The 23,339-nt window shown below is 52.5% G+C and overlaps 2 protein-coding genes across 8 annotated transcripts; one reads left to right on the top strand and one right to left on the bottom strand.

Annotated features, from left to right (window-relative positions):
* On the top strand, positions 1–14,767 carry SYCE2 (synaptonemal complex central element protein 2). Of its 6 annotated transcripts, none has more exons than XM_042928580.1 (5): positions 1–85; positions 738–853; positions 11,638–11,812; positions 13,257–13,445; positions 14,593–14,767. In XM_042928580.1, exons 1-5 carry the CDS (start codon positions 71–73, stop codon positions 14,638–14,640), a joined length of 543 nt encoding a protein of 180 aa, XP_042784514.1. In that variant the 5' UTR covers positions 1–70; the 3' UTR covers positions 14,641–14,767. The 6 variants fall into 6 exon arrangements, with proteins under 6 accessions (XP_042784514.1, XP_042784512.1, XP_042784509.1 ...); XM_042928578.1 differs by having other exon boundaries at positions 11,602–11,812; XM_042928575.1 differs by having other exon boundaries at positions 18–85; positions 720–853; positions 11,602–11,812.
* Positions 13,908–20,194, bottom strand: GCDH (glutaryl-CoA dehydrogenase). 2 transcript variants are annotated; one of them, XM_042928572.1, is made up of 12 exons: positions 20,017–20,190; positions 19,801–19,930; positions 19,676–19,711; positions 19,239–19,382; positions 19,035–19,097; positions 18,595–18,765; positions 17,756–17,885; positions 17,458–17,674; positions 16,827–16,930; positions 16,441–16,566; positions 15,954–16,114; positions 13,908–14,503 (listed from the first exon to the last, which is right to left on the bottom strand). In XM_042928572.1, the coding sequence occupies exons 2-12, from the start codon at positions 19,889–19,891 to the stop codon at positions 14,430–14,432; spliced, it is 1,317 nt and encodes a 438-aa protein (XP_042784506.1). In that variant the 5' UTR covers positions 19,892–19,930; positions 20,017–20,190; the 3' UTR covers positions 13,908–14,429. The 2 variants fall into 2 exon arrangements, with proteins under 2 accessions (XP_042784506.1, XP_042784507.1); XM_042928573.1 differs by lacking the exon at positions 19,676–19,711 and having other exon boundaries at positions 20,017–20,194.
* Between the last annotated feature and the right edge of the window lie 3,145 nt (positions 20,195–23,339).

The raw sequence follows: 23,339 nt of genomic DNA, 5'->3' as shown, positions 1-23,339 counted from the left end.
GGCGCGCGAGCCGGGGGGCGGGGCCGGCGCGTGCGCAGAGAGAGTGAAGGAGAAGGCGGGAAAAGACAGGATGGAGCGGCAGGGAGTACGCGGCGTTTGTTGCCTTCGCGTGGGCGGCGGGCGGACAGACTGGGAACGGCCGAGATCTCGGGCTTCCCTGGCGGACCAGAACCCGGCCGCTTGCCTCCTACCGTCGAGGCCACGCCTCGCCCGGCCGGGCCCCGATTTCTTGACTGACTGACCGGGCCCTGACTGACGGACGGGGGGGGGCCGTGTGACTGACACGGGCCGGAAGGACAGACTTCCACGCATGGCGCGTGGCAGGAGCAGGGTAGAGAAAGTCTCCGACACCCAGGCGCCGCACCCTTTTCTTTTCTACTTTTTCCCCTGCCTCTTCTCCTTCCTCGAAGGACTCGAGCCAGCACACACACCCCCAGTTAGGAGCCCGGGGCCCCCAGCGCCCCTCCCGGAGCCCCTGCCCTCACCCCAGCCCGCCCCGGTCTCCCCGCCTCCGTCCTCCGGCGCTCCGGGCGCAGGGCCGTCCCAGCGCACATCCCCGACCTCGTGGTGCCCGTCCCAGCCCCGCGCGTCTCTCCTGGGGGGGGGGGGGTCCCCGGCCTTGCGCAGCGGCACACGGAGGTGCCCGGGGTCGAAGGGACGGGAAAGGGGAGGGGGGGGGGTCTGACCCCTTCTCGCCTTCCCTCCTCTGGCCTCTCAAGCGCTGGCTGTGCTCACAGGTCGACCTGCCCCACGTAGAGTGCAAGGACCCGGAGCCACAGCCGCTGGGGGACAGCAAGGAGCGGCAGCAGGACGAGGAGAGCCGCGAAGAGGAAGCCGGTCGGGGGCCAGCCAGGTGAGGAAGCCCCCCCCCCCACCCCGGCCCGACGGGGTCCACACCCTTCTCGTTCCCCCCCACCCCCACCCACCCCGGTTCTTCCGCGAGCCCCTGCCGGTGTCTGCTTTGGGTGCCTTTGCCCCGCGGAGAGGTCGCGCACCTGCTACGCGCCCGGCATGGTGCAAAGCGCTGGGACACAGCCGGGAGCTGACACTCGAGTGGAGGAGAGAGACTGGGGGGGGGGGGGAGCGGCGGGAGCGGGAGGGGATAGGGAGAGAGTGCCGGTTCAGATCAGAGAATCGCGGAAGTCTTCGTGGAGGAGGTGACGAGTGAACCCTGAGGGTAGGCAGAACTGTGCGGGAGGAGCCCAAGAGGAAGCTGGTAAGAGAGACAGACAGGTTAATGGGACTTCGGGTGTTCGTTGCCCGTGAAAAGGTTTGAAATCGGGGGACACGAGGAGACGACAAGCCGGGCAAGGACTGTTGTTAATAAAGCTTTATTGGCACATAGGCACGCTCGTCTGTGGCTGCTTCTGCCCAGTCGAGTTTTTGCGGCTGAGACCACAGGGCCCCCAAAGCTGAAAAGGTTTACTACCCGGACCTTTGTAGAGGTTTGGAGTCCTCTGGGCGAAGGCATTAAAAGTGTCCCTCTGGCTGCCGTGTGTAGAGAATAGATCGGCGAGGGCAGGAGTGGAATCTGGGAGACCAGTGAGGAGGGAGTCGGAATCATCCAGGTGCCAGGTGATTCCAACGTGGCCTGGGGTGATCTGCTGAGATGATGAGAAGTCAGATTCTGGATATATTTAAGAAGGTTGTGGGGTGGGGGGGGGCGCCTGGGTGGCTCGGTCGGTTGAGCGTCCGACTTCGGGTCATGATCTCGTGGTCCGTGAGTTCGAGCCCCGCGTCGGGCTCTGTGCTGACAGCTCAGACCCTGGAGCCTGTTTCAGATTCTGTGTCTCCCTCTCTCTGACCCTCCCCCGTTCATGCTCTATCTCTCTCTGTCTCAAAAATAAATAAACGTAAAAAAAAAGAAAAGAAGGTGGGACGGACAGAAACAGCCAAGGGACTAGCTGCTGGAGCCAAAGAAAGAGCGGCATATCAGGGATGACCCAGACAGCTTTTCTCTCGCACATTTCTTTATTCACTACGTAAGTTTCTTTATTGAGGGTCGTCTTTGGCCGGACGCTGATGCCGAGCATGCAGCAGTGAACAAATCGGAATTTCTGCCGTCCTGGAGCTTTCTTTCACTGAGCAGTATGCACTTAAAGTTCCTCTGTGTCTTCTCGTGGCTCGATAGCCCATTTCTTCCCGGTGCTGAATAACACTCCATGGTCTGGATGGACCGCAGTTTGCGCATCTGTTCACCTGCTGAAGGACGTCTCGGTTGCTTCCACGTTTGGGCAATTCTGAACAGAGCTGCTGTAAACATTCATGTGCAGGTTTTTGAGTGGACCTGAGTTTTCACTTCCTTTGGGAAAATACCGAGGAGCACAAGTGCTAGATCAGACGATAAGAGTATATTTAGTTTTGCCATGGGGCGCCTGGGTGGCTCAGTCGGTTAAGCGGCTGACTTCAGCTCAGGCCATGATCTCACGGTTCATGACTTCAAGCCCCGCGTCAGGCTCTGTGCTGACAGCCCAGAGCCCAGAGCCTGCTTCAGATTCTGTGTCTCCCTCTCTCTGCCCCTCCCCCGTTCATGCTCTGTCTCTCTCTGTCTCAAAAATAAATAAACGTTAAAAAAAAAATTAAAAAAAAAAAAGAGTATATTTAGTTTTGTCAGAAACTTCCAAACTCCTTCCAAAGGGGCTGTGCCAGCTTATAGCCCCGTCATGAATGAGAGAGTGTTCCTGTGGCTTGGCATCCTCGCTAGCATTTGGTGTTGTCGGTATTTTGGATTTTTCACCATTTTAATAAGTGTGAAGTAGTATCTCCTTGTGTTGACTTAGAGTTTTCTGAGGAGATACGAAGTCAAACAGCTTCTCATTTGCATGTTTGTCATCCATATGTCTTTTTTGGTGAGCTGTCCAGATCTTTTGCTCATTCTTTAATCTGGTTGTTTATTTCCTTATTGGTTGTTTTTTTTGTTTTTTTGAGAGAGAGAGAGAGAGAGAGAGAAAGTGCAAGCAGGGGAGACGCAGAGGGAGAGAGGGAATCACAAGCAGGCTACACGCTCCGCGTGAGCCCAGCGTGGGGCTCGATCTCATGATCGTGAGATCATGACCTGAACCAAAATCAAGAGTCGGACACTCAACCAACTGAGCCACCCAGGTGCCCCTGTTTCCTTACTGTTTCGAAGAGTTCGTTGTATATTTTAGACCAGTCCTTTCTCAGGCATGTATTTCACAACGATTTTCTCCCAGTTTGTGGCCTGTCCTTTCATTCAGTTTGTTCACTGTGTCTTTTGCAGAGCAGAAGTTTTTCATTTTAATGAAGTCCAACTTACCAATTTTTTTTCTGTTGATGTTATATCTAAGAAGGTCCTCTAGATTCTTTCCTTTGATCTCTTCCGGAAGTTTTATAGTCTTGTGTTTGACATTCAGGTCTGTGATCTAGTTTTTGTGAAAGTGTGAGATCTGTGTCTAGTTTTCTTTCCCCCCTACCGCTCTCCAGTTATTTCAACACCATTTGTTGTAAAGACTCCTTTCTCCGTTGAATTTTCTTTGCTCCTTTGTCAAAGATCAGTTGACTGTATATGTGTGGGTCTATTTCTGGGCTCTCCACTCTGTTCTCTTGATCTGTCGTCTGTTTGTTCACCAATAGCACACTATCTGGATCACTGCAGCTTTATAGTAAGTTGAGGTCAAGTAGCATCAGTCCTCTGCCTTTGTTCTTCTACTTCAGTATTGTATTGGCTATTCTAGGTCTATTGCTGAGCTGATTTTCTAAAAGACAAATTAATAATAATGTCATTTCAATTGGTGGCAAGCGCTGTGAAGAAGCAAAATAGGGTAAGGACCAACTAGAGCGATAGGGAGTTTGGAGTAGTCGGGGAAGTTCTCTAAGGAGGTCTCGGGAGAAGAAACAGCCGCGAGGCCTCGGGGGCCCATATATGCCAGGCCGAGGATGAAGTCTCTGAGGTAGGAATAAGCTTGGTGTGTTCACAAAACAGTGATAAGCCCAGCATATCAGGCGTTGTGATTGGCAGCAGGGATCCCCTGAGTCCACCGGGCAGATGTGTTCATACCCTCCCGGTGCTTCCATCTGACCGAGAGGCAGATGCCGAACAAGCACTGACAAAGAAGAGATTGGGGCGCTGGGAAAACATTTCCCCCGGGGGCAGCCAGCCCTGAATAGGGAGCCAGAGACGGCGCCCTTGAAGAAGCAGCGCTGAATCCAAAGGTAAGGGAGAGTGGATGTTGGGTGGCCATGGGGGTCGGGAGGAGGAGTTTAGAAGAGTTCATGCAAAGCCCCTGTGCGGTTCAGGGAGCTGAAGGCAGGTCAGTGTGGCTGGGTGTGGGTGTGGGTGTGGGTGGGAGTGCAACAGGAACGCCGGAGAGCTTGGCAGACGCCAGGTCACAAGGCGTTGTGTCAGCTATGGACTTATTCTGAGGACTTTTTTGGTAATAACTTTATTGAGATATAATTCACGTGCTTTACAATTCACGAACTTACAATGTACAATTCAGTTGTTTTTAGTATATTCACAGAGCTGTGCAACCATCACCACAGTCAGCTATAACCTTTTCTTCGCCCCAAAAAGAAACCTTGCACCCCTTAACCATCATCCCCTAGTCTCTGCATCTTCCCCAGCCCCCTGGTAACCACTACTTTCTGTTTCCATGAATTTGCTTCTGCTGGACATTTCATATAAATGGAATCCTACACTTATGTGGTCCTTTGTGACTGGTTTCTGTCACTGAGCCCAGTGTCTTCAGGGTTTATCCATGTATCAGAACTTCATTTCTCTATGCGGCTGAATAATATTCTATATTATGGGATCCACCACATTTTATTTATCCATTCATTGGTTGGTGGACATTTGAGTTGTTTCTGCTTTTTGGTCCTTGTGAGTAATGCTGCTGTGAAGATCCATGTACAAATTTTAGTGTGGACATATATTTTTTCATTTCTCTGGGATAGATACCTAGGAGGGGAATTGCTGTGGCAGAGACGTGCCATGTTCTGGTTCCTGTATTCCAAAGACACTGGCTGCGTTGTGGAGAATGGGTGGGAGGGGACGTGAGTGGACACGGGGAGACCTCCCCTGGAGGTAGCATCTAGCAGGGCAGATGGAGAGGAACTCTTGAGAGGGTGGCAGGATCATTGAGTGAGGCATGAGGAAGGGGAAGAACCAAGGATGCCTCCCGGCTAGTGTGCTACGAAACAGTGCAAATGCCCGTGTGTCAGGCATTGTGATTGGCACCAGGGGCCCTCCAGCTGTGGTGTGCTGGAGCCAGCGCCTCCCAGCTCGAAAGAGCTGGTTCTACACATCTCTTCCCAACATAGCACTTAGTGACTTTTTGTTGGTAGCTCGCGATTGGCTATAGTGGGAGTCTGCACCATGGAAATTGGCAAGCATTACCGATCAGACCTTTTTTTCTCCCCCACAGAGAGCCACTTGCTAAGTGTTTACTAGCACACCGCTTTAGACTGGTTTCCAGCAGGTAGTGGTTTCGGTGGCAGAGGCAAGAACACGGGTTCCATTTTACCCTTATTGAGCTTGAGGTGACTGGGGACATGCATGCGAACGCATCCAGAATACAGCCGGACTTGCTGACCTGGAACTCAGGGTGGGACAAGGGACTTCAGGTGGACTGTGGGTGTCACTGTTTCAGAGACAGGGGCAGGGTGAGTGAGCTCACCTGGGGAAGGAGTGAGACAAGGCCAGGCTCGGGACAGGACTCTGAGGACTCTGGGTATAAAGCCAGCTTCTCCCCACCTCCCAGATTCCTCAGTTGTAAAGCAGGCTACAAGGTGGGGTGGTTTCTAGATGTGTATGATCAATTCAGGACCAGAAAAAAAGAAGGAAATGACTGGAGTCATTTGCTTGATAACATCTTCCTGCAAGTAGCATGTTTAGACCTGGATTTAAGTGACAGACACAGACAATAGCATATCAAAGACTTCATAAGTTCCACAGGAGCTTTGGGCCGAAAAAACAGATGGATTAGAACCGGTGCAAGGGCCAATTAATAGATCAGCAGCAGACACTCCGTGACATGATTAAAATGTGAACACATTTTGGGAGAGAAAAGCAGAATGTGAAGAATGGGTTCAGTAGCTTTGAGTCAAACCTTCCCCCTTCCTGGCTGTACTTCAGCAAAACCTCATTTTGCCCAAGCAGCGGAGATTCTGTTGTGTTCCTCCTTGAATGTTTGATTAGCTTGCCTCCCCTCCTGGGCCTGCCGCCTGCGGTGGTCAGAAGTGGCTGGCGGATTGTTTACTTGTATATCTGTTAGAGGCCACGGAGGGAGGGCCCCGCCAGCGGGCGGCTCTGGCTCAGACGCCTGCCAATCACAGCTTTACCTGGAGCGAACAGATGGTCTCTTTACTTAGACCCATTTCCTCACCGTTCCCGGGCCCCCTGCCAGCGCGGGCCCTACTCGGGAACTGTGTCCTAATCCTCACAACCGAATTTGGGACTCCTTAGGAGGACAGATCGTAAAAGATGAGCGTGGTAAAGTGTTCACAGCCCCCACCCCGAGTCTCCCCCACTCGACCCCTCTGCGGGCCATGCACACCCAGCCTGCTTTGTTGGGCCTACTTCCATTCTCTGGCATCCATCCAGAGTTGGGCAGCAGAAGCAGGCCTGGGAATGGGGGAAGCCAATGAAGAGGACACTGTGCATTTTGTTTATTAAAGTTAATTGGTGAACGCAGGCCCAGGGAAGCCTATGATTCATTAGCATCCCGATTAATATGCAGCTGCTGAGTATTAAGAAAAATGAAATGGAAAGAAGGAAATCCCCAAAGGAGAGGTTGGAAAAAATCAGGAAGCTCTCTGCAGACATCTGATGCAGGCCTTTGTCCCACCACGAAATTTGAATGAGATGAATTCAAGTGATTTTTCACCATTTGCATAGCTGCCATGAAGCCCGCTCCAGCCCCATCCCTCGAGCCTGAGAAAGGAGCGACTTTGAACTGTCAGCAGCTCCAGCAGCTTGTGAGCAATTACATAAAAAGAAGCACCTGTTTTTATCGTTGATTTTAATTTCAGGATCCTTACACTGTCGGGACAAGGCAACTATGGGTACAAGGAAGTTTGTGAGCAGGAATGTTTCACCTGGCTCTGGAAGAAGTTCCTTCCGTTAAGCATTCATTGAATATCTGTGCCGCCTTGGGGATGTGCAGAATGCAGTCCCCATCCTGACCGTGCACAGTGTGCTGGAAGGATTGAATGTGTATAAACCATGGGAGTGTTGTGATCAGTAAGTGGAGGTGCTGTGGGTGCAGTAGCAGAACTCCGAATGGTGAAGTTGTATGAAGGGAAAGTCATTTCAGGCAAAAGCTGATGGGTTTGGTGAAGTTGTTGAAGGTTCCAAATTGCTCAGAGTGGAGGGTAGAAAGGGAAGGTGGCAGCTAGGGCCCTCCCTGGAAGGCCCTGTGTGCCGTGCTAGGGAATGTACTTGATACTGTGGCAGGTGAGAACTCTCATAAGCTGTCAGGCAGGAGTAGGACATCAAATTGCAGTTCAGAAGGTCCCTAGGGACCGGGTGAGACATGATAGGTGAATTGCACATGATGGAGACGAAATGATAGATTTGGGAGAGATTAAGGAGTTAGAAAGGAGGGCTTTCTCACAGGATGTGGAGGATCAGAGAGAAGCTGGACTCTAGACTCACTGCTGAGTTTCTGGCATGGGAACTAGGTGGCTTTTGGTGTCATAGGAGGATGTTGATACCAGCGTGCAAATTCGAAGGAGTTTCAGATGCTTCTGGGACAGCTAAGTAGAGAAGGTCTGGAGGTAGTCAGATATGTTGTTGGGAGCTCAGGAGACAGACATGGACCAAGAATAAGCTTGAAGGTTGTGGTAGCTTGAAGATGGATGGTAATGAAAGCCCTTGCTGGCCATTCATTTATTCCATGCCCCTTTACTACTGCTATCATGAAGCGTAGGTGAGTGACACATAGCCCAGTCCCCCCAGAGACTATGGGGGAGAGGCTAAGGTGCAGTCGGTGACACGGTAGGTGCTGTGTGCACGTAACTCAGCCAGAAGAGAGTTTCTAGAAGAGGCAGGATGTAGGTAGGGAAAAGGACTGCCAGGGCATTCCAGCTACAAGGGTGCCTTTGGGGAATGACAGGTTGTGCATTGTGAGGTGGTGGGTTAGCAGGAAAGGCCAACAGGGAGGAGGTTTGAGGGTTCTGGCTTCAGAGCAAGGATGTGAACGATGGTGTAAAGGGAAGAGAGCAGGGCCAGCAACAGAGCCTGGGGATGCCACGTGATGGGAATGGCAGGGAAGGGTGGAGTCAGAAGGTCAAGGGACTTATGGTCTGAGGTATCTTCCAGGTGCCACTGGGGACTTTGGCAGGAGACTCTTCATTTGAGAACTGGGGCAGGAACAAGTGGGCTGAGAAGAGAGTGAGAGGTGAGACATGTGCTCAGAAAGTGTCAGCAGCTCTTTCTAGAAGAGCTACGTGGCTGTGAAGGGGAGGAAAGAGGAAGGTGGCTGGCCGAGGGATAGCTGGTGTCTGAGGGGAGGGGTATGGGTATGTGTGTTGTTTTAATACGTAAAACTGGAGATGCCATGCCTTGGAAAGGGCCAGCCCAGAAGAGAGATCAAAGGTACAAGAAGAGGGCAAGGTGCAAAGGGGATTGGGATCAGGAGCCTGGCAGAGGCATGGAACCCTTCACTGACTGCCAAGCTGGGAGTTTGGAAAGAGGAAGGGTAGTTGTGGATGCATTTATGGGGGGTGCAGTGGAGGGAGTTATTGGCCTGCACTGTTTCTGTGTCTGCTCAGCCTGAGGGGAAGCAAGTGTGGGATCAGGGACAGGAGAATTATGAAAGTTTGGAATGACTTGAGAGGAATGAGAAGGAGGAGACCAGAGCACAGGCAGGATTCCCAGTCCTAAGGACTCCCAGAGGCTCGAGAGCAAGACTCTGCAGTAACCCTGTTCACGGGATCATGATTTCGTCCAATGTCATTCAAGTTCCTGAGTTTGAGAAAAATACAGCACTTGGTTACGAGAGTCAGGGTGGAGTTTTGGTGTGGGTGTGACACAGGGTTGAAGGGAAGAGCAACTGAGGCCCCCAGCTGGAGACTGAAGTAATAGAGCCCCTGGTTTAGGCTGAACAGGAGGGCAGTCAGTGCTTGAGGTCTCAGGGAAATCAAACGCCAGGTTTTCTTGAACCTGTGTCCCCAACTTCATTACCATCATGCAAAGCATGCCTGTCTTTTTAGGAGCCATCCATTTTGTGTTTTTCACATGCATCCAAATGTTACAAAAGTCTGAATGTGAAAATACCAGTGTGGGGGTGCCTCACAGTCTCAGGGTTGTGAGTTTGAGCCCCATGTTGGGTGTAGAGATTACTTAAGAATAAAATCTTAAGGGGCACCTTAAGTCAGTCAGTTAAGCATGACTTTGACACAGGTCATGATCTCATGGTTTGTGTGCTCGAGCCCTGCTTCTCTCTCTCTCTGCCCCTCGTGGGATTCTCTCTCTCTCTCTCTCTGCCCCTCACTCACTTGAGTCCTTTCCTCTCCCCCCCCAAAAATAATAAATTTTCTAAAAATCTTAAAAAATAAGAAAAAAGTGACAGTGTCCAAGGTCTGAATTAATCTTCTTTTGCCTCACTTCCCTGAAGGAAAGGAGTAATCGCAAGCTAAGGGGGTCATAAACTCCTTTGGTAAACCTTTGTCCTACAGTAAAATGACTTTTTATGAGAATGCTCAGGAAGCCTTTAGTTGCTCTGTTGTTTTCTAGTTGACATAAGTCTTCGCTATAGATCATCTGCCTCAGGGACACACTTTCCCATCTTGATAAATGCACGCGTGTCCTGCCTTGGAGGCTGGTGAACTTGTATGTTTTGTACAAAGCCAGAGGAGGAAAGAATAGATCAGATGGAAGGTGTCCTTAATTCATTCGACAAACAATGGAAGATTTACTATGTGGTGAGTGCTGGGAATTCAGAGATAAATAGGACACAGCCCTCTGGCGGGGGGGGGGGGTGGGGGGGTGGGGAAGGGATGTGAGTTGTGACAAGCACATGCAGTGATAGAGACAGGCACAGGGTCCTGGACACGTTCTCAAAGGAGCATTGGCCTGGGCTAGGCCTCATAGGTCAAGTCAGAGAGTCAGCACAAGCCAATGAGGCAAGAAATGATCTGGCAAAAGGAATACTCAAGGGCCAGGACACAACTGAAGTCTTGGGCCTGGGAACTTTCATGCAGATGAGAGCTCTGGACACCCAGGCTCTTGTGCTTAGGGATTTTACTGTGCTTGTATCCTGAGCCAAATGAAGAGCTTAGCCAGTCAGGAAACCACCAAGAAAAAATAGTTTTATGGGGGAAGCATCCAAAACTCAAGATGTAATTTTCTAAGGAATCGGTGCCTGGCTTGTGGTCTTGGCTGACCTTATGGTTGCTCGTCACCTGGTGTGTTTAGGAGCTGCTCTCTTGGCACCTCTGAGTCTCAGCCATTAAGACCTGGGAGGACCTCAGAGGGTGAAGAAACTGAGGACCCCAGGGGCAGCAGGACGTGGGCTGCGAGTCAGGCCACCTGGGTGCCATACCCAGCTCTGCCACACACTGGCAGAGAAAGTGACATAACCACGCTGAGCCTGTGTCCTCAGCTGTGAGGTATGTAAAGATGATGAGTGGACCAACCCCAAAGCATGGTCAAGAGGATGCAGCACAGGCGTTGAGCTTAGCACAGTGCCTGACAGATGGAAGGTGCTTACAGATCAGATAAACCAGAGGTGAAGGACAAAAAGAAATGGGGCCCAGAAACAATGATGCAAGTCCCCCTAATCCTGTTTAAAGAAGAGAGAGATTTGGGGCACCTGGGTGGCTCAGTCGGTTAAGCATCCAACTTTAGCTTGGGTCATGATCTCACCGCTCATGAGTTTGAGCCCCATGTTGGGCTCTGTGCTGACAGCTCAGAGCCTGGAGCCTGCTTCGGATTCTGTGTCTCCTTCTCTTTCTACCCCTTCCCCACTCCTACTCTGTCTCTCAAAAATAAATAAACGTTACAAAATTTAAAAAAACAAACTCTTGCAGGTCTTGAGAAAGCAATCTATATGCAGACTCCTTTTAAAAAATTTTTTTAAATGTTTATTTTGAGAGAGAGAACACACACAAGAGCAGGGGAGGGGCAGGGAGAGAGAGAATCTCAAAGCAAGCTTCGTGGTATCGGTGCAGAGCCCAACATGGGGCTTGATCTCTCGAACCATGAGATCATGACCTGAGCCGAAATCAAGAGTCAGACACTCAACTGAATAAGCCACCCAGGCACCCAATATATGCAGAATCCTTCTAGATTTTTACAGTCTCTGCCCGGATCTATAGTTGTTTATATACTATAAATAGTTTAACTGATGCTTATTTCAAAGCAGCAAGTGGTGTAATGAAATGACTGTGGGTTTTGGACTCAGGCAAATCCCCCTGTTCTGGAACCTTAGGTGGATTTTGTTTGCACCTCTGGGTCTGTTTCCTCAATTATAAAATGAGGATACTGCCCCTGCCTCTCAGGGCAGTGTGTGAATGAAATAAACAAGTGTCGCCCACAGGAGACACACAACACTGGTTCCCCTCCCACCACAGAGCTAATTCAGATCAGCAGCACTCTCAGGAGAGCTTGGTGTTGACCTCAGTTTCCTGTACTTTCAGAAGTCAGGTTTCTAGCCCCTCTATCGCCACCTCCAGTGCCAACCGCCAGCTGATGATGCTAGAAGGGAAGTCAGGACCCTACTTTTCCTCTCTGGACTCGAGCATCGACATCCTGAAGAAGAGGGCCCAGGACCTGATTGAAAACATCAACGAGAGCAGGCAGAAGGACCATGCACTCATGACCAACTTCAGGGACAGCCTCAAGATCAAGGTGACAGATTCTCCCACACACTGCAAAGCCCCGGTCTGCAGGGAGAGGGAGTCCTATGTAAAGGGTGAAAGGGGAGGGAACGAGCTGCTGCTGCTAAGCGAACTGCATATAGTACCACATGACAGGGCCAGGATGAGGAATGAAGGTCCCTCTTGCACCCACAGCCCAGCCGGCCCTCTTATTTCATGCCAGTGCTAATGGCCAGGGGAGTAGGGACTGAGACAGAGCCTTCATTGTCACACCCATTTGTCCTCCAAAAGTTGAATGGTTTGTGGGGTGTCTGACTGGCTCAGTCAGTATAGTCTGCAACTTTTTTTTTTTTAATGTTTGTTTCTTTTTTTTGAGAGAGAGAGAGACAGAGTGTGAGCAGGGGAGGGGCAGAGAGAGGGAGACATAGAATCCAAAGCAGGCTCCAGGCTCTGAGCCATCAGCACAGAGCCTGACGTGGAGCTCGAACCCAAAAGCTGTGAGATCATGACCTGAGCTGAAGTCAGACACTCAACTGATGAGCCACCCAGGCGCCCCTATAGCCTGCAACTCTTGATCTTGAGGTTTTAAGTTCAACCCCACATGGGGTGTAGAGATTAGCTAAAATTCTGGGGCACCTGGGTGGCTCAGTTGGTTATAAGTGTCTGACTTTGGCTCAGGTCATGATCTCACTGTTCGTGGGTTTGAGTCCTGCATTGCACTCTGCTGTCAGCGCAGAGTGAATTCTGTCTCCCTCTCTCTCCGCCCCTCCTGCATGCATTCTCTCTCCGTCTCGCTCAAAAATAAAAATAAACATTAAAAAAAATTTCTATGATCCCACTACCCAGAGGCTACTTTGTCACATTTTCTTTTTCAGAGACAGAGACAGAGCATGGCGGGGGCGGGGCGCAGAGAGTGAGAGGGAGACACAGAATCCGAAGCAGGCTCCAGGCTCTGAGCCGTCAGCACAGAGCCCGATGTGGGGCTCGAACCCACGAACTGTGAGATCATGACCTGAGTGGAAGTCGGACGCTTAACTGATTGAGCCACTCAGGCACCCCTGTTACATATTTTCTCACTAACTTGTTTGAGTCTGTTCAATATATATATACATACATATATTTGGGTGACTCAGTCAGTTGAGCATCTGACTCTTGATTTTGGCTCAGGTCATGATCTCACTGTTTGTGGAATCGAACCCTGCATCAGGCTCAACAGCACGGAGCCTGCTTGGGATTCTCTCTCTCCCTTCCTCTCTCTCTCTCTCTCTCTCTGCCTCTCCCCTGCTGTGCTTTTTCTCTCTCTCAAAATAAATAAACATTAAAAAAAATTCAAAATACAGGCAATTTCACCTCCAGTCACTGGAATTTTTTTACCATTTTTATAAGATATATTGCAGAAATCTTAGCCATTTAAAACAAATGTCTTGTGATGTCCCTTCCTTGATTTTCTAAAAATATGCCTTATTCTTTAAAAGGTTTCAGACCTGACAGAGAAGCTAGAAGAGAGGATGTATCAGATTTACAATCACCACAACAAGATCATTCAGGAAAAGCTCCAAGAGTTCACCCAGAAAATGGCAAAGATCAGCCATTTGGAGACGGAGCTCAAACAAGTGTGCCACACCGTGGAGACAGTGTACAAAGATCTGTGCATCCAGCCTGAGGTACGAGATATGAACTCCTGCATGGGGCCACCTCCTGAGGAAGGAGAGTTGTGGAGGCTAAGACGAAAGCAAATGTCAACACAAACCAAGTCTGTCAGCACCGTGCCCAGCCCTAAACCCCACAGGGGCCACTGTCACTGCAAAACTCCTTCAGATGCTCTTGCCGTCTCACTGGTGGCCCCAGGTTCCCCTCTGCGGTGGTGTGTCTGAGCTGAGAAGCTGGACCGCTGTTATTTCCCACCACTGTGTGGTCAGCTGTGTGGTGACAGAAAAGACAAAGGCCTCTCTGTCTACAGCCCTCCGCCCTGGTCAGCACCTAACCAGGGTTATTACAGCAGAGCCCAAGACTCAAGACACAGGCCAGACCACTTGAGGGGGGGATCCCCACCACACGGCCCCACATTTTTCCTGTGACCGAAATGACTTCTTGGGTGCTTACGAGTGGGAAGTGAGAGACACTGATTAAACATGGCCCAACACTGTGGGGTCAGACACGCAGACTCTTTATTATTCTCTCTTTCGCTTTCATTCTGCTCCAACCTCCAGCATAAGGCACTTACCCCCAGGATGGGAGGATCAGAGGGCACACGGTGAACTCTTGCTGTGGCAGGCAGGGGGCGGGGGGGCGTGGGGAGGCGGGATTTGCTCAGACACCAGATCAGTGTCACAGAGACTGTTTCCATGTCACTCTCCTTCCCTCTCCCTGCTCCCCTGTCAAGAGAAGCTTCTGTTCCAAGATAAGTGGAATCCATTCCCATCCACAGTTAAAAGTGGGTTGAGAAACTTGGTACAGAGAGTCCCATCTTCTTTTTAAGGAACACATTTGAATGACTTCAAAGGGAAAATTTTGATAATTAAGAATCAGTGTCTCTCACTTCCCACTATAAAAATTGGCTCCATCTGCCACCTCCCTGAGTAAGCTCAGAGCGTAGCATTTCCCTGGGAAGGAGCTGGAGGCCATCTGGGCTCCCGGGCGAAGTGTGCTCACTTGCTGGCCGTGAACGCTTGGATCCCCGTGATTGCCCTTCCAAGGATCAGAGCGTGAATGTCGTGAGTGCCTGGACAAGACAAATACAGAGTTGGTTTGGAGTCTGAACAGCTCATGACTTCCCTTTAAAGTCAGTCTTCATGTCTCTCCTCCCCCTAGGCTATTACTGCGGAAGAAGAACAAACCCACAGAGATGGTGAGAGCTGACAGCTTCTGGGAGAGTCCCCTCTTAGGCTCAGAGGCCACCATTCAGGCCATGCTGAGAAAATTGTTTTTCACAGTTCTGTAAGGCATCTTGGCAAAAAATGAAATAAAATAAAATAATCCAAAAGTCCTTGTGCCAGACCCAAAACTTCAGCAAGCCCAGCTCTGGCCATGGGCCCGGCTTTGGCACTCCCTGCGCTTGGCAAATTCACCCCCTCCCCTGCACAGGTGGTTAAATGTTTGATTTTCAACCCATTCATGCTCCTTTCCCAGAGGCTGAGATTGCTGCAGAGCTCTGTGGGGACAGGTCAGGCCCTTAGCTACAGATGGGATGGGAAAGCAAGTATCAGACAGATTGCTTGTCCCAGCTGATCTCCCCTGTCCTAAAGCCACTATCCCCGTGTCCCACATCCTCTGCTCTTAACTCTGGGTAACATTTTACAGCCCTCAGTGCTCTTATATGCTTTTCCTCAGCTTAAAGGGGTAGAAGGCAGGGATTACTGCCTCCTTCTTATGGAGCAAAATAAGTGTGTTTATTTCCTAAAGTGTATATCTGACCTGGTCCCTCCCCTGCATAAAACACCCTGAAGGCCCTCCTCTGCTTGTCCTCAGGGTCATTCCCACACCTCAACCCTCCCTCTTGCTTTTTCTGGAATGTCCCATCCAGAATAGCATACAGAAGCTATTTCAAAAAAAAGAAAGAATAAGAAAAAGCTATTTCACTGCCTCTGCCCAGGGAGCTATACCTCTCTTAAGGCCTAACATGCTCCCACTTTCTTCCCAAGATAAGCACCCGCCTCTTACAACTCCCCCTTTTTCTGCCTGGCTCATACTAGACTGTACTTTTTTTAATGATTTTTCTTCCATGTCTGTCTTCCCCAGGGGTTCTGGGCCCGGTGTTAGTCACAACCAGTTCCCAGGTGCAGACACCACAGCCTGGTCATGATTTATCTTTTTTTTTTTTTTCTCTTAACATAAAAGGGAGTGGTGATTCCCGTGTGTAGCTGCACTCTTGCTCCCTGGCATCCACCAGCTCACTCTAGGCATCGTGCCCCACTCTGGGGATGCCCAAGGAGGTTGGAAGCAGTCTGGGGAGCACCCCTCCTCCCGAGCACCCTGGGGGAAAGGGCTGAGAGCATTTCACTTCCACAGTCCCAGTGTGAGCTACCCCTAATAAGAATACAGAGGGGGACTTGTCCCAGGTCACACTGCTAGTGATGACAACTGGGAGCAGGGCTCAGGCCTGCTGTCCCCACCCCCCTTCTCTAGACAGTGAGGCCGCTGTAACACTCCTCCCCACAGAGCCCCAGCCCTACCTTCATAGGTGTTCACAGACTCCAGGTTCATGACATGCCGGATCACGTGATACTCATCAGAAATCCCATTCCCCCCTAGCATGTCTCGGGCCTGGCGGGCGATATCCAGGGCCTTCCCACAGTTATTCCTCTTCAGCAGGGAGACCATTTCCGGAGTGGCCCTGGGAGTGGCACAGACATGGAACAAGTAAGGGGTCACAAAAACCTGACCCCAGGCATCCCTAAGCCCTGGGCAAACCCCCCCGGGCAAAGCCAGGGGAAAAGATTCCCCAAGTCACAGACACAGCAGCAGACCCTGAACTCCCAGTTAGGGATAAGCGGGCAGTCTTGTCCCATCAAGGCCAAGAGGGCAAGAAGAGATAGGTCCCCAGGAACCACCAGGCAGGAAGGACATTTCTCCCCAGGGCCAGCCACCACCATGTCCAGGAGGGGCACGGCGTCCCTTCCTTGCTGCCTCCACCCTGCTTCCCCGATATGCGGCCCCTACTTGTCTTGGTCCTTTAAGCGGCCAAGCTGCAGGCAGGCGTGAAGGCCCAGCGTGATCTCAGTGAGCATGTCTGCCAGCTTCTTCTGAATCAGCTGGTTCCTGGCCAGGGGGGCCCCGAACTGGATCCTAGGCGGGCAAGTTCAGGGTAAGTATGAGCAAGTTCACGCCCCAGCCTAGGAAGCCTTCCCAGGCTGCCTCAGCCCTCGCTAAGTTCACCCTGGCCGTGTCATTGACTCAGCCCCTCACTGCTCAAAAGGACTTCCCAGGCTGTTACACCGAGTGAGAAACTTACGTCCGGTGGGCGGGGAATGGGGAGACACCAGTTGGGTAAGGGATGGAGCCCCTGCCCCCCCATCCCCAAGAGCCCTCCTGGCAACCCCACAAACCTATCCAGGGTGTACTGCCGGGCTGTGTGCAAACAGAATTCGGCAGCTCCGAGCACGCCCCAGGTGATGCCAAACCGGGCATTGTTTAGGCAGCCAAAGGGCCCCTGTAGGGTTGAGAGAGGGGCCTCAGCCCCACCGGGAGCTGAAAGGCCCTGTTCTCAAGTAGGGGGAAGCCCCCTCTCCAGACACGCAGTCAGTATAAACAGAGGGACTCAGGGCAGCCATTTGGATCCCACACGGTCCTGGCACCAGAGCTCATGCACAGCAAGTCTTGCTCGGCGCCTGCTCACCCTTGGTTTGCACGCAGTTTTACCCAGCCCAGGGTCTGGGTTGGATGCTCAGGTCTAGGAGGTGACATAAGGAGACAAAAAGATGCACACGCATCAAAGGGTTAAACTGGTTCCGGACTGTATGTGGCCAGGGCAGAGCCGGTATGAGCAAGATGGTCACCAAAGGGGCAACTTCCACACATCGGAGAGCCAAGCAGAACCTCTCAGAATCACTAGTGTGTGGGCTCCACAAGCACAGGGACTGTGTCTGTTCCCCAGCTGGGTCCCCGGCCTGGCGCCTGCCCAAGAAAGCTGAGCCAGCAGGTGACCTGATACCAGTTCCCAAGGTGGCCATTGCTCACCGACAGACCAGATACGTCAGGCAGCACGTTCTCCTCCGGCACCTCCACACCGTCCATGACGATCATGCCTGTGGACGACGCCCGCAGGGAGAACTTGCCCTCAATCTTGGGGGCTGAGAGGCCCCGCATCCCCTTCTCCAGCAGGAAGCCCCGAATGCGGCCATCTTCACATCGAGCCCACACTACAAACAGGTCGGCCACAGGTGAATTGGTGATCCTGGGGGAGGGACAGGCAGTGAGGGTCTGGCCACCTCCCCCCTGCCCCTGCCCACCTGCCTGAGACACCCAGACCCCTCACCAGGTCTTGGTCCCGTTGAGGGTGTAGCTCTTGTTAGATGGGTTGTGACGGGCTCTGGTCTCCATGCTGCCAGGGTCACTCCCATGGTTGGGCTCTGTGAGCCCGAAGCAGCCCAGGAGCTCCCCCTTGGCTGCAGGCACAAGACAGGGTCACAAATCTGCCTGTCCCCCACTCATCCCCTCAACTGAAAATTGTCAGTCTCTCGATCAAGCCAGGCCAAAGGCAGACCCAACCCTGCTCTCGTGGCACTCCCGGGGGGTATGGGGACAGCCTCAGCCCCCCAGGCCACAGTAACAATGCCACGATGGGGAGAGGCCGCCACAGGAGTCAGGAAGGAGTCAGATAATCTGTCTTAAAGTCAGTGAAAAGGAGTTAAGCAGGAGGAGGAAGGACGGAGAAGAGTGGTCCCAGCAGGGGGTACAGAGGTGCCAAGGCCCAGTAGTACATTCGGAGAATCCCAAGAAGCCGAGTCTGGCTGAGGAGAAGCAGTCAAGAGAGTGGCCAAAGGTGAGCTGGAATGGTCAGCAGAGGCCTACTCATGCGCGGCCTTGTGGACTCAGTCAGAAAGTCAAGACTTTAAACTCTGGGCTGGGGATGGGGGAGCAAATTAGGAGGGAGATGATGGTGGTGAGAGAGGGGCAGAGTCGAGAGAGACCCAGGAGGGGACAGTCCGGATCAGACGGAGCAGCGGGGCCCCGGGATCTGCAGGGAATCTCGGTGGCCACTGGGGCTATCTTGGAAGTAGGGGAAGAAGGCAGGCTCTGGGGACAGTCCCATTCCCAAGTTCCAGACCACTGGGACGGTCTGGTTTCCGGCAGGCTCCACAGGCAGCTGCTCACCCAGCCGGGGCAGGTACTTCTGCTGCTGGGCCTTGCTGCCATAGGCGTAGATGGGGTGCATGACGAGGGAAGACTGGACGCTCATTGCTGACCTATAGCCGCTATCCACCCGCTCCAGCTCTCGGGCTAGGAGCCCGTAGGCCACAGAAGAGACTCCAGCACAGCCATACCCTGAGGGGAGGGGAGGGAAGACAGGGCAACGGGAGACAAAGCCCAGTGTGATTCCTGGGGTCCAAGAGACGGAGCTCCATAAGGGAGCCCAAGGAGGGGGCACCAAGCTGGCCCTAGCTTGAGGGTTTATTCATTTTCCCTCGCAGCCACTTTCAGAAGGAGGCGTAACCGCCTCGCTTTGCAGATTGGGAAACTCAGGATCAGGGATAGGAAGGGGCTTTCCAGGACACAGTGGGGGCGGCGGCGTGTGGAGATAAATCTGTCCCTACCTTTGATGGTGGGGCCCAGCACACCAAGCTCCCCCATCTCTGAGATGATCTCCCGGTGAAAAACTGCAAAGAGACAGATGCCCAAATTCAGGCCCAGCCCCAGCCCACTGGAGCCCCCATCCCAGCGGCACAGGAGTCCAGGGGCCCAGCTAAAGCAGGCGCGCACGGTAGGGAGTGCCCACCCACCCCCGCCTGCCTGGGCACCTTCGTTGCGATTGGCCAGCAGGATTCGGGGCATGAGGCGCTCCTGGCAGTAGGTGCGGAAGGTGTCCCTGATGAGGATCTCATCCGCGGTCAGCTGCTCCTCCAGCAGCAGCGGGTCCCTCCAGTCAAATTCAGGACGTGAGGCTGGGACAGGGAGCAGAGAGTGGGGCCGGGCTTGACTCAGCCCAGCCCACCACCGCACCCTCCTCTCCTGGAATCCTCAGCCCCACTCCTCCACTCCCATCTGGCTCCTGGTGGATGTGGGTTGCAGAGAAGACTGACAAGATGGCATTTCTCCGGGAAACTCACTGCCTCTGGCCCTGGCCACGCCCTGCCTCCCCGCCCCGGCAGTCGTCGATTCTGGGACAGAACCCACCCGGGGCAGACAGACAGCTGGACAAGGGCCGCAGACGCCCGGCGCAAGGAGGGGTCCTTACACTTGGCCGCTCGGTTCTGTGTCTTCCCGCCCTTTTCTGCAAACACAGGACGGGAAAGTCGCCCCGGGAATGTTCCCGAGCCTCCAGTTCCACCCTCCCCGCCCTGCCCCCGACCCGGCACTGACCAGTTTGCGTCGCCGCCGAGCCCCACCCGCGCAGGAGGCTCAGGCCTGGTCCACGGCTCAGCAGCCGCCCGGAAACGCCTCTCAGGGCCATTTGAGCAGCGGACGGGCAAGCGGAGCAACCACGGCCAACCTGGAGGAGCAGGGGCGTCAGAGCGGCGTGGCTCCCACCGGCAGGCCTGGCCCCCGGCACCAATCGCCCCTCTCGCGGGTGCTTACCTGAGGCCTCCGCGCTCACCGTACGGTCCACAGTACAACAGGCAAAAGCTTCTGACCTCTGGAGGGGGTGGGAGGGGCGGATGCCGAATGGGGCCTCTCATTGGTGTGTGCTCGGACTCGGCTCCTCCACAGCTCTGCCTTTTAAAAGGGCCACGGTAGCCTTGCCGGTGGAGCCAGCTTGGCCCAGGCCAAGCTTTATTAGCTGCTTTAAGAAGCAGAACAGGGAGGGGGCGGAAGGTGAGTGCTGGGAGCCAATTGGCCAGCTGGATTCCTGTTCTGATTGGCCCTAGGAGGGGGCTCGGCCTACACCTGATTGGTCAGTTGCAGGGGGCGTGTGCGGAGGGATTCTGGCGTTTAAGTGAGGCAACTGAGGCCCGAGAAAAAAAAGAGTCCTGGAACCCAGACCTCGATGTCTCCTCTAATGGGTGCTGTGGGGGTGTGGGGTGGGCTCCAGCGGGCGATCTCAGTCCAACCTGCCAGTCTGTTCCAGGAAGTATGGGTAGCCACGTGTGACTGCGTGCGTGACTTGGAGTGATGCCATGCGCTATGCTTCAAACGTCTACGTGTGTGATTGTGGCTCTGCATCTGTAGGTGCGTGTGCGATGTTGTGGGGCGGTTGACTGTGGGGCGGTTGTGTGCCACTGTAACTGGGGCTGTGGCTGTGTGCCTGAATGTCTGTGCATTTGTAAGCTGGTGTGACGGTGTTCTGTGTGATCGTGCGTCTGTATGTGTGACTCTACGTTGTGATGGTTTTCTCTCTAGGTGTGTCTATTATTTATGTGACAACACGGCTGGATATTTGTGTGTGTGTCTGTGTGGTTGCGTACCTACATGTGTCAGTGTGATTTGGCCTATGTGCACTTGTGTGTGATTGTGAGCGTGATACGAGTGTCCGCCTGAGTGAATGGCTAGGCTCACCCAGGTCACGTTTACGAGCATTTGTGCGATGTACATTTCAATCTGGGTGCACTGTGCTTAACCATCTCTGTATCTAAGAGGCACGTATCTACCATGACATGGCCTTTTCCCAGGTGGGGAAAGTAAAGCCCAGAAAGCAGAATGATCTTACTCAAGGTTACAGTGGGCCAAGTGCAGAGCAGGGACCAGCCCTGGGATCCAGGCCTCCTGGGAACCAGGAGGCAGGGGGTGGGCCCCTCCCTGCCCACCCAGGAACACATCTTCCCACATAGACACTCTGGGTAATTGTATGTGTGTATCGTGCCCTACCTCATGTATCGGCTCTAAATGACTTATGGGATTGCATCTGATCACTGGCCTGCATGTCCCCAAGTGCCTGGGGCCTGGGTGTCCCTGGACCCTCCCACTTTCTGGGCCCTTCTTGCCTTTATTTTTATTTTTTTTTAACATTTATTTATTTTTGAGACAGAGAGAGACAGAGCATGAACGGGGGAGGGTCAGAGAGAGAGGGAGACACAGAATCCCAAACAGGCTCCAGGCTCTGAGCTGTCAGCACAGAGCCCGATGCGGGGCTTGAACTCACGGACCGCGAGATCATGACCTGAGCTGAAGTCGGACGCTTAACCGACTGAGCCACCCAGGCGCCCCTTGCCTTTAATATCCAACTAAAACAGTTTGAACCCTCCTGTTCACGGTGGAAGGTTCTCTCATTCTTCTAGTCACCTCCCTCCTCCTGCAGCCAGTGGCCTCTTCCTTCCCCCAAAGCTCCCTGCCCTGGAGCTCGTGTGAGTGTTGGAGTTCTCTGATGCTCCGTGATGTCAGAGGGTGACGTCAGTATACACAGCAGGAAACCCAAACTGAGGTTCAGGCCTTGCCACCTTGGGAAGTCCATCATTCCTCTTGGCCACATGCTCCTAGGGGACAAATGTTTCAGCCAAATGCTCCCCTCTCTCTGGACCTTTACCTTCTTGCCTTGCGTTTTAGAGCCAGACATGCCTGTTTAGTGCCTCATCCAAGGAGATTTCTCTCCAAGAGACACTCTGCTTTCCAGGAAACCACTGTAATTCCAGCCATGTTGTTTACCAAAGTGAAATTCGCATGACATAAACGAACCATTTCAAAGTGTACAATTCAGCGACACCTAGCACATTCACCGTGTTGTGCAACCACCACCTCTATCTAGTTCCAGAACATTTCCATCGCCCCAAGGAGACCTTGGACCCATTAGCGGTCCTCCCCATTCCTCCCCCCTCTGCTCCTGGTAACCACTAATGTTTCTGTCTATATGGATTTGCCTGGATATTGCAGGGACTCTTTCGTGACTGGCTTCTTTCACTTAGGTTCATGCACATGAATATGCATTAGAACTTCATTCCTTTTATGGCTGAATAATATTTCATTGTATGGATGGACCATATTTTGTTTATCCATTCGTGTGTTAATGGACATTTGGGTTGTTTCTACCTCTTAACTATTGTTAACTGATGCCGCCCGTGAACTCAGTGTACCAGTATTTGTTTGAATACCTGTTTTCAATTCTTTTGGGTCTATACCTAGGCGTGGAATTGCTGGCTCACATGGTAACGCTTGTTCAACTTTTTAAAAACTGTGTATTTATTTTTGAGAGAGAGAGACTGAGACAGAGAACAGGTGGGGGAGGGGCAAAGAGAGAGGGAGACACAGAATCCGAAGCAGGCTCCAGTCTCTGAGCTGTCAGCACAGAGCCCGACGCGGGGCGCGAACTCACAGACAGCGAGATCATGACCTGAGCCCAAGTCAGACACTTAACCGACTGAGCCACCCAGGCGCCCCTCAACTTTTTGATTGTTTAACTTTTTGAAGAATCATCAAACTTTTCCACAGTAGCTGCGCCATTTTGCATTCCCACCAGCAGCTTACGGGGTCCCAATTTCTATAAATATGGCCATCCTACTGGGTGCATTGAGCTGGCTTTCATATTACTTGCTTCCCCCTCCCCTTGTGATACATGATCATTTTTTGCCTCTTGTGCAATGCGTTCATGATGCAGAAACTCTGATCGTGCGTCTGTGGCGATGTGTCTATGTCTGGCCCGGGTTGTGTGCTTTTCACTATCAGCATGTTTGACTTCATGTTGGTGTGGTTGTGTGTCTTTGACTGGGTGTGCCTGCGGGAGGCATTGGTAGCTGGGCAATTGTGTGACTAACTACAAACTGGGGCAGTGACAGGTGGTGTGAATACATAAGGTTACAGATTTTATATGATGCTGGGCATGATTGTGTCTGTGTCTGATGTTTAGCTGTGTGCGTTGCTACATCATTGTGTGTTTGTGAATGATTATGTGCCGGGGGGGGGGTGTTTTATGCTTTTGTGTCTGGAGGTGGGGGTCATGTAACTGAATCTTCTGTAGCTCTGTGAGAACATAT

This window comes from Panthera leo, chromosome A2, assembly GCF_018350215.1.
Source record: "Panthera leo isolate Ple1 chromosome A2, P.leo_Ple1_pat1.1, whole genome shotgun sequence".
Lineage (NCBI taxonomy): Eukaryota > Metazoa > Chordata > Mammalia > Carnivora > Felidae > Panthera > Panthera leo.
This window is presented reverse-complemented; position numbering and strand designations above follow the sequence as displayed.

Excerpts from the sequence above, each read along its gene's own strand:
- SYCE2 (XM_042928574.1), top strand. The coding sequence starts at position 311 with ATGGCGCGTGGCAGGAGCAGG. Across the intron at positions 332-719 it reads TGGCGCGTGGCAGGAGCAGG|CGCTGGCTGTGCTCACAGGT; the intron begins GTAGAGAAAGTC and ends TGGCCTCTCAAG. Across the intron at positions 13,446-14,592 it reads ATCTGTGCATCCAGCCTGAG|GCTATTACTGCGGAAGAAGA; the intron begins GTACGAGATATG and ends TCCTCCCCCTAG.
- GCDH (XM_042928572.1), bottom strand. The coding sequence starts at position 19,891 with ATGGCCCTGAGAGGCGTTTCCGGGCGGCTGCTGAGCCGTGGACCAGGC. Across the intron at positions 19,712-19,800 it reads CTCGGCGGCGACGCAAACTG|AAAAGGGCGGGAAGACACAG; the intron begins GTCAGTGCCGGG and ends CTGTGTTTGCAG. Across the intron at positions 14,504-15,953 it reads GTCTGTGAACACCTATGAAG|GCACTCACGACATTCACGCT; the intron begins GTAGGGCTGGGG and ends TGTCTTGTCCAG.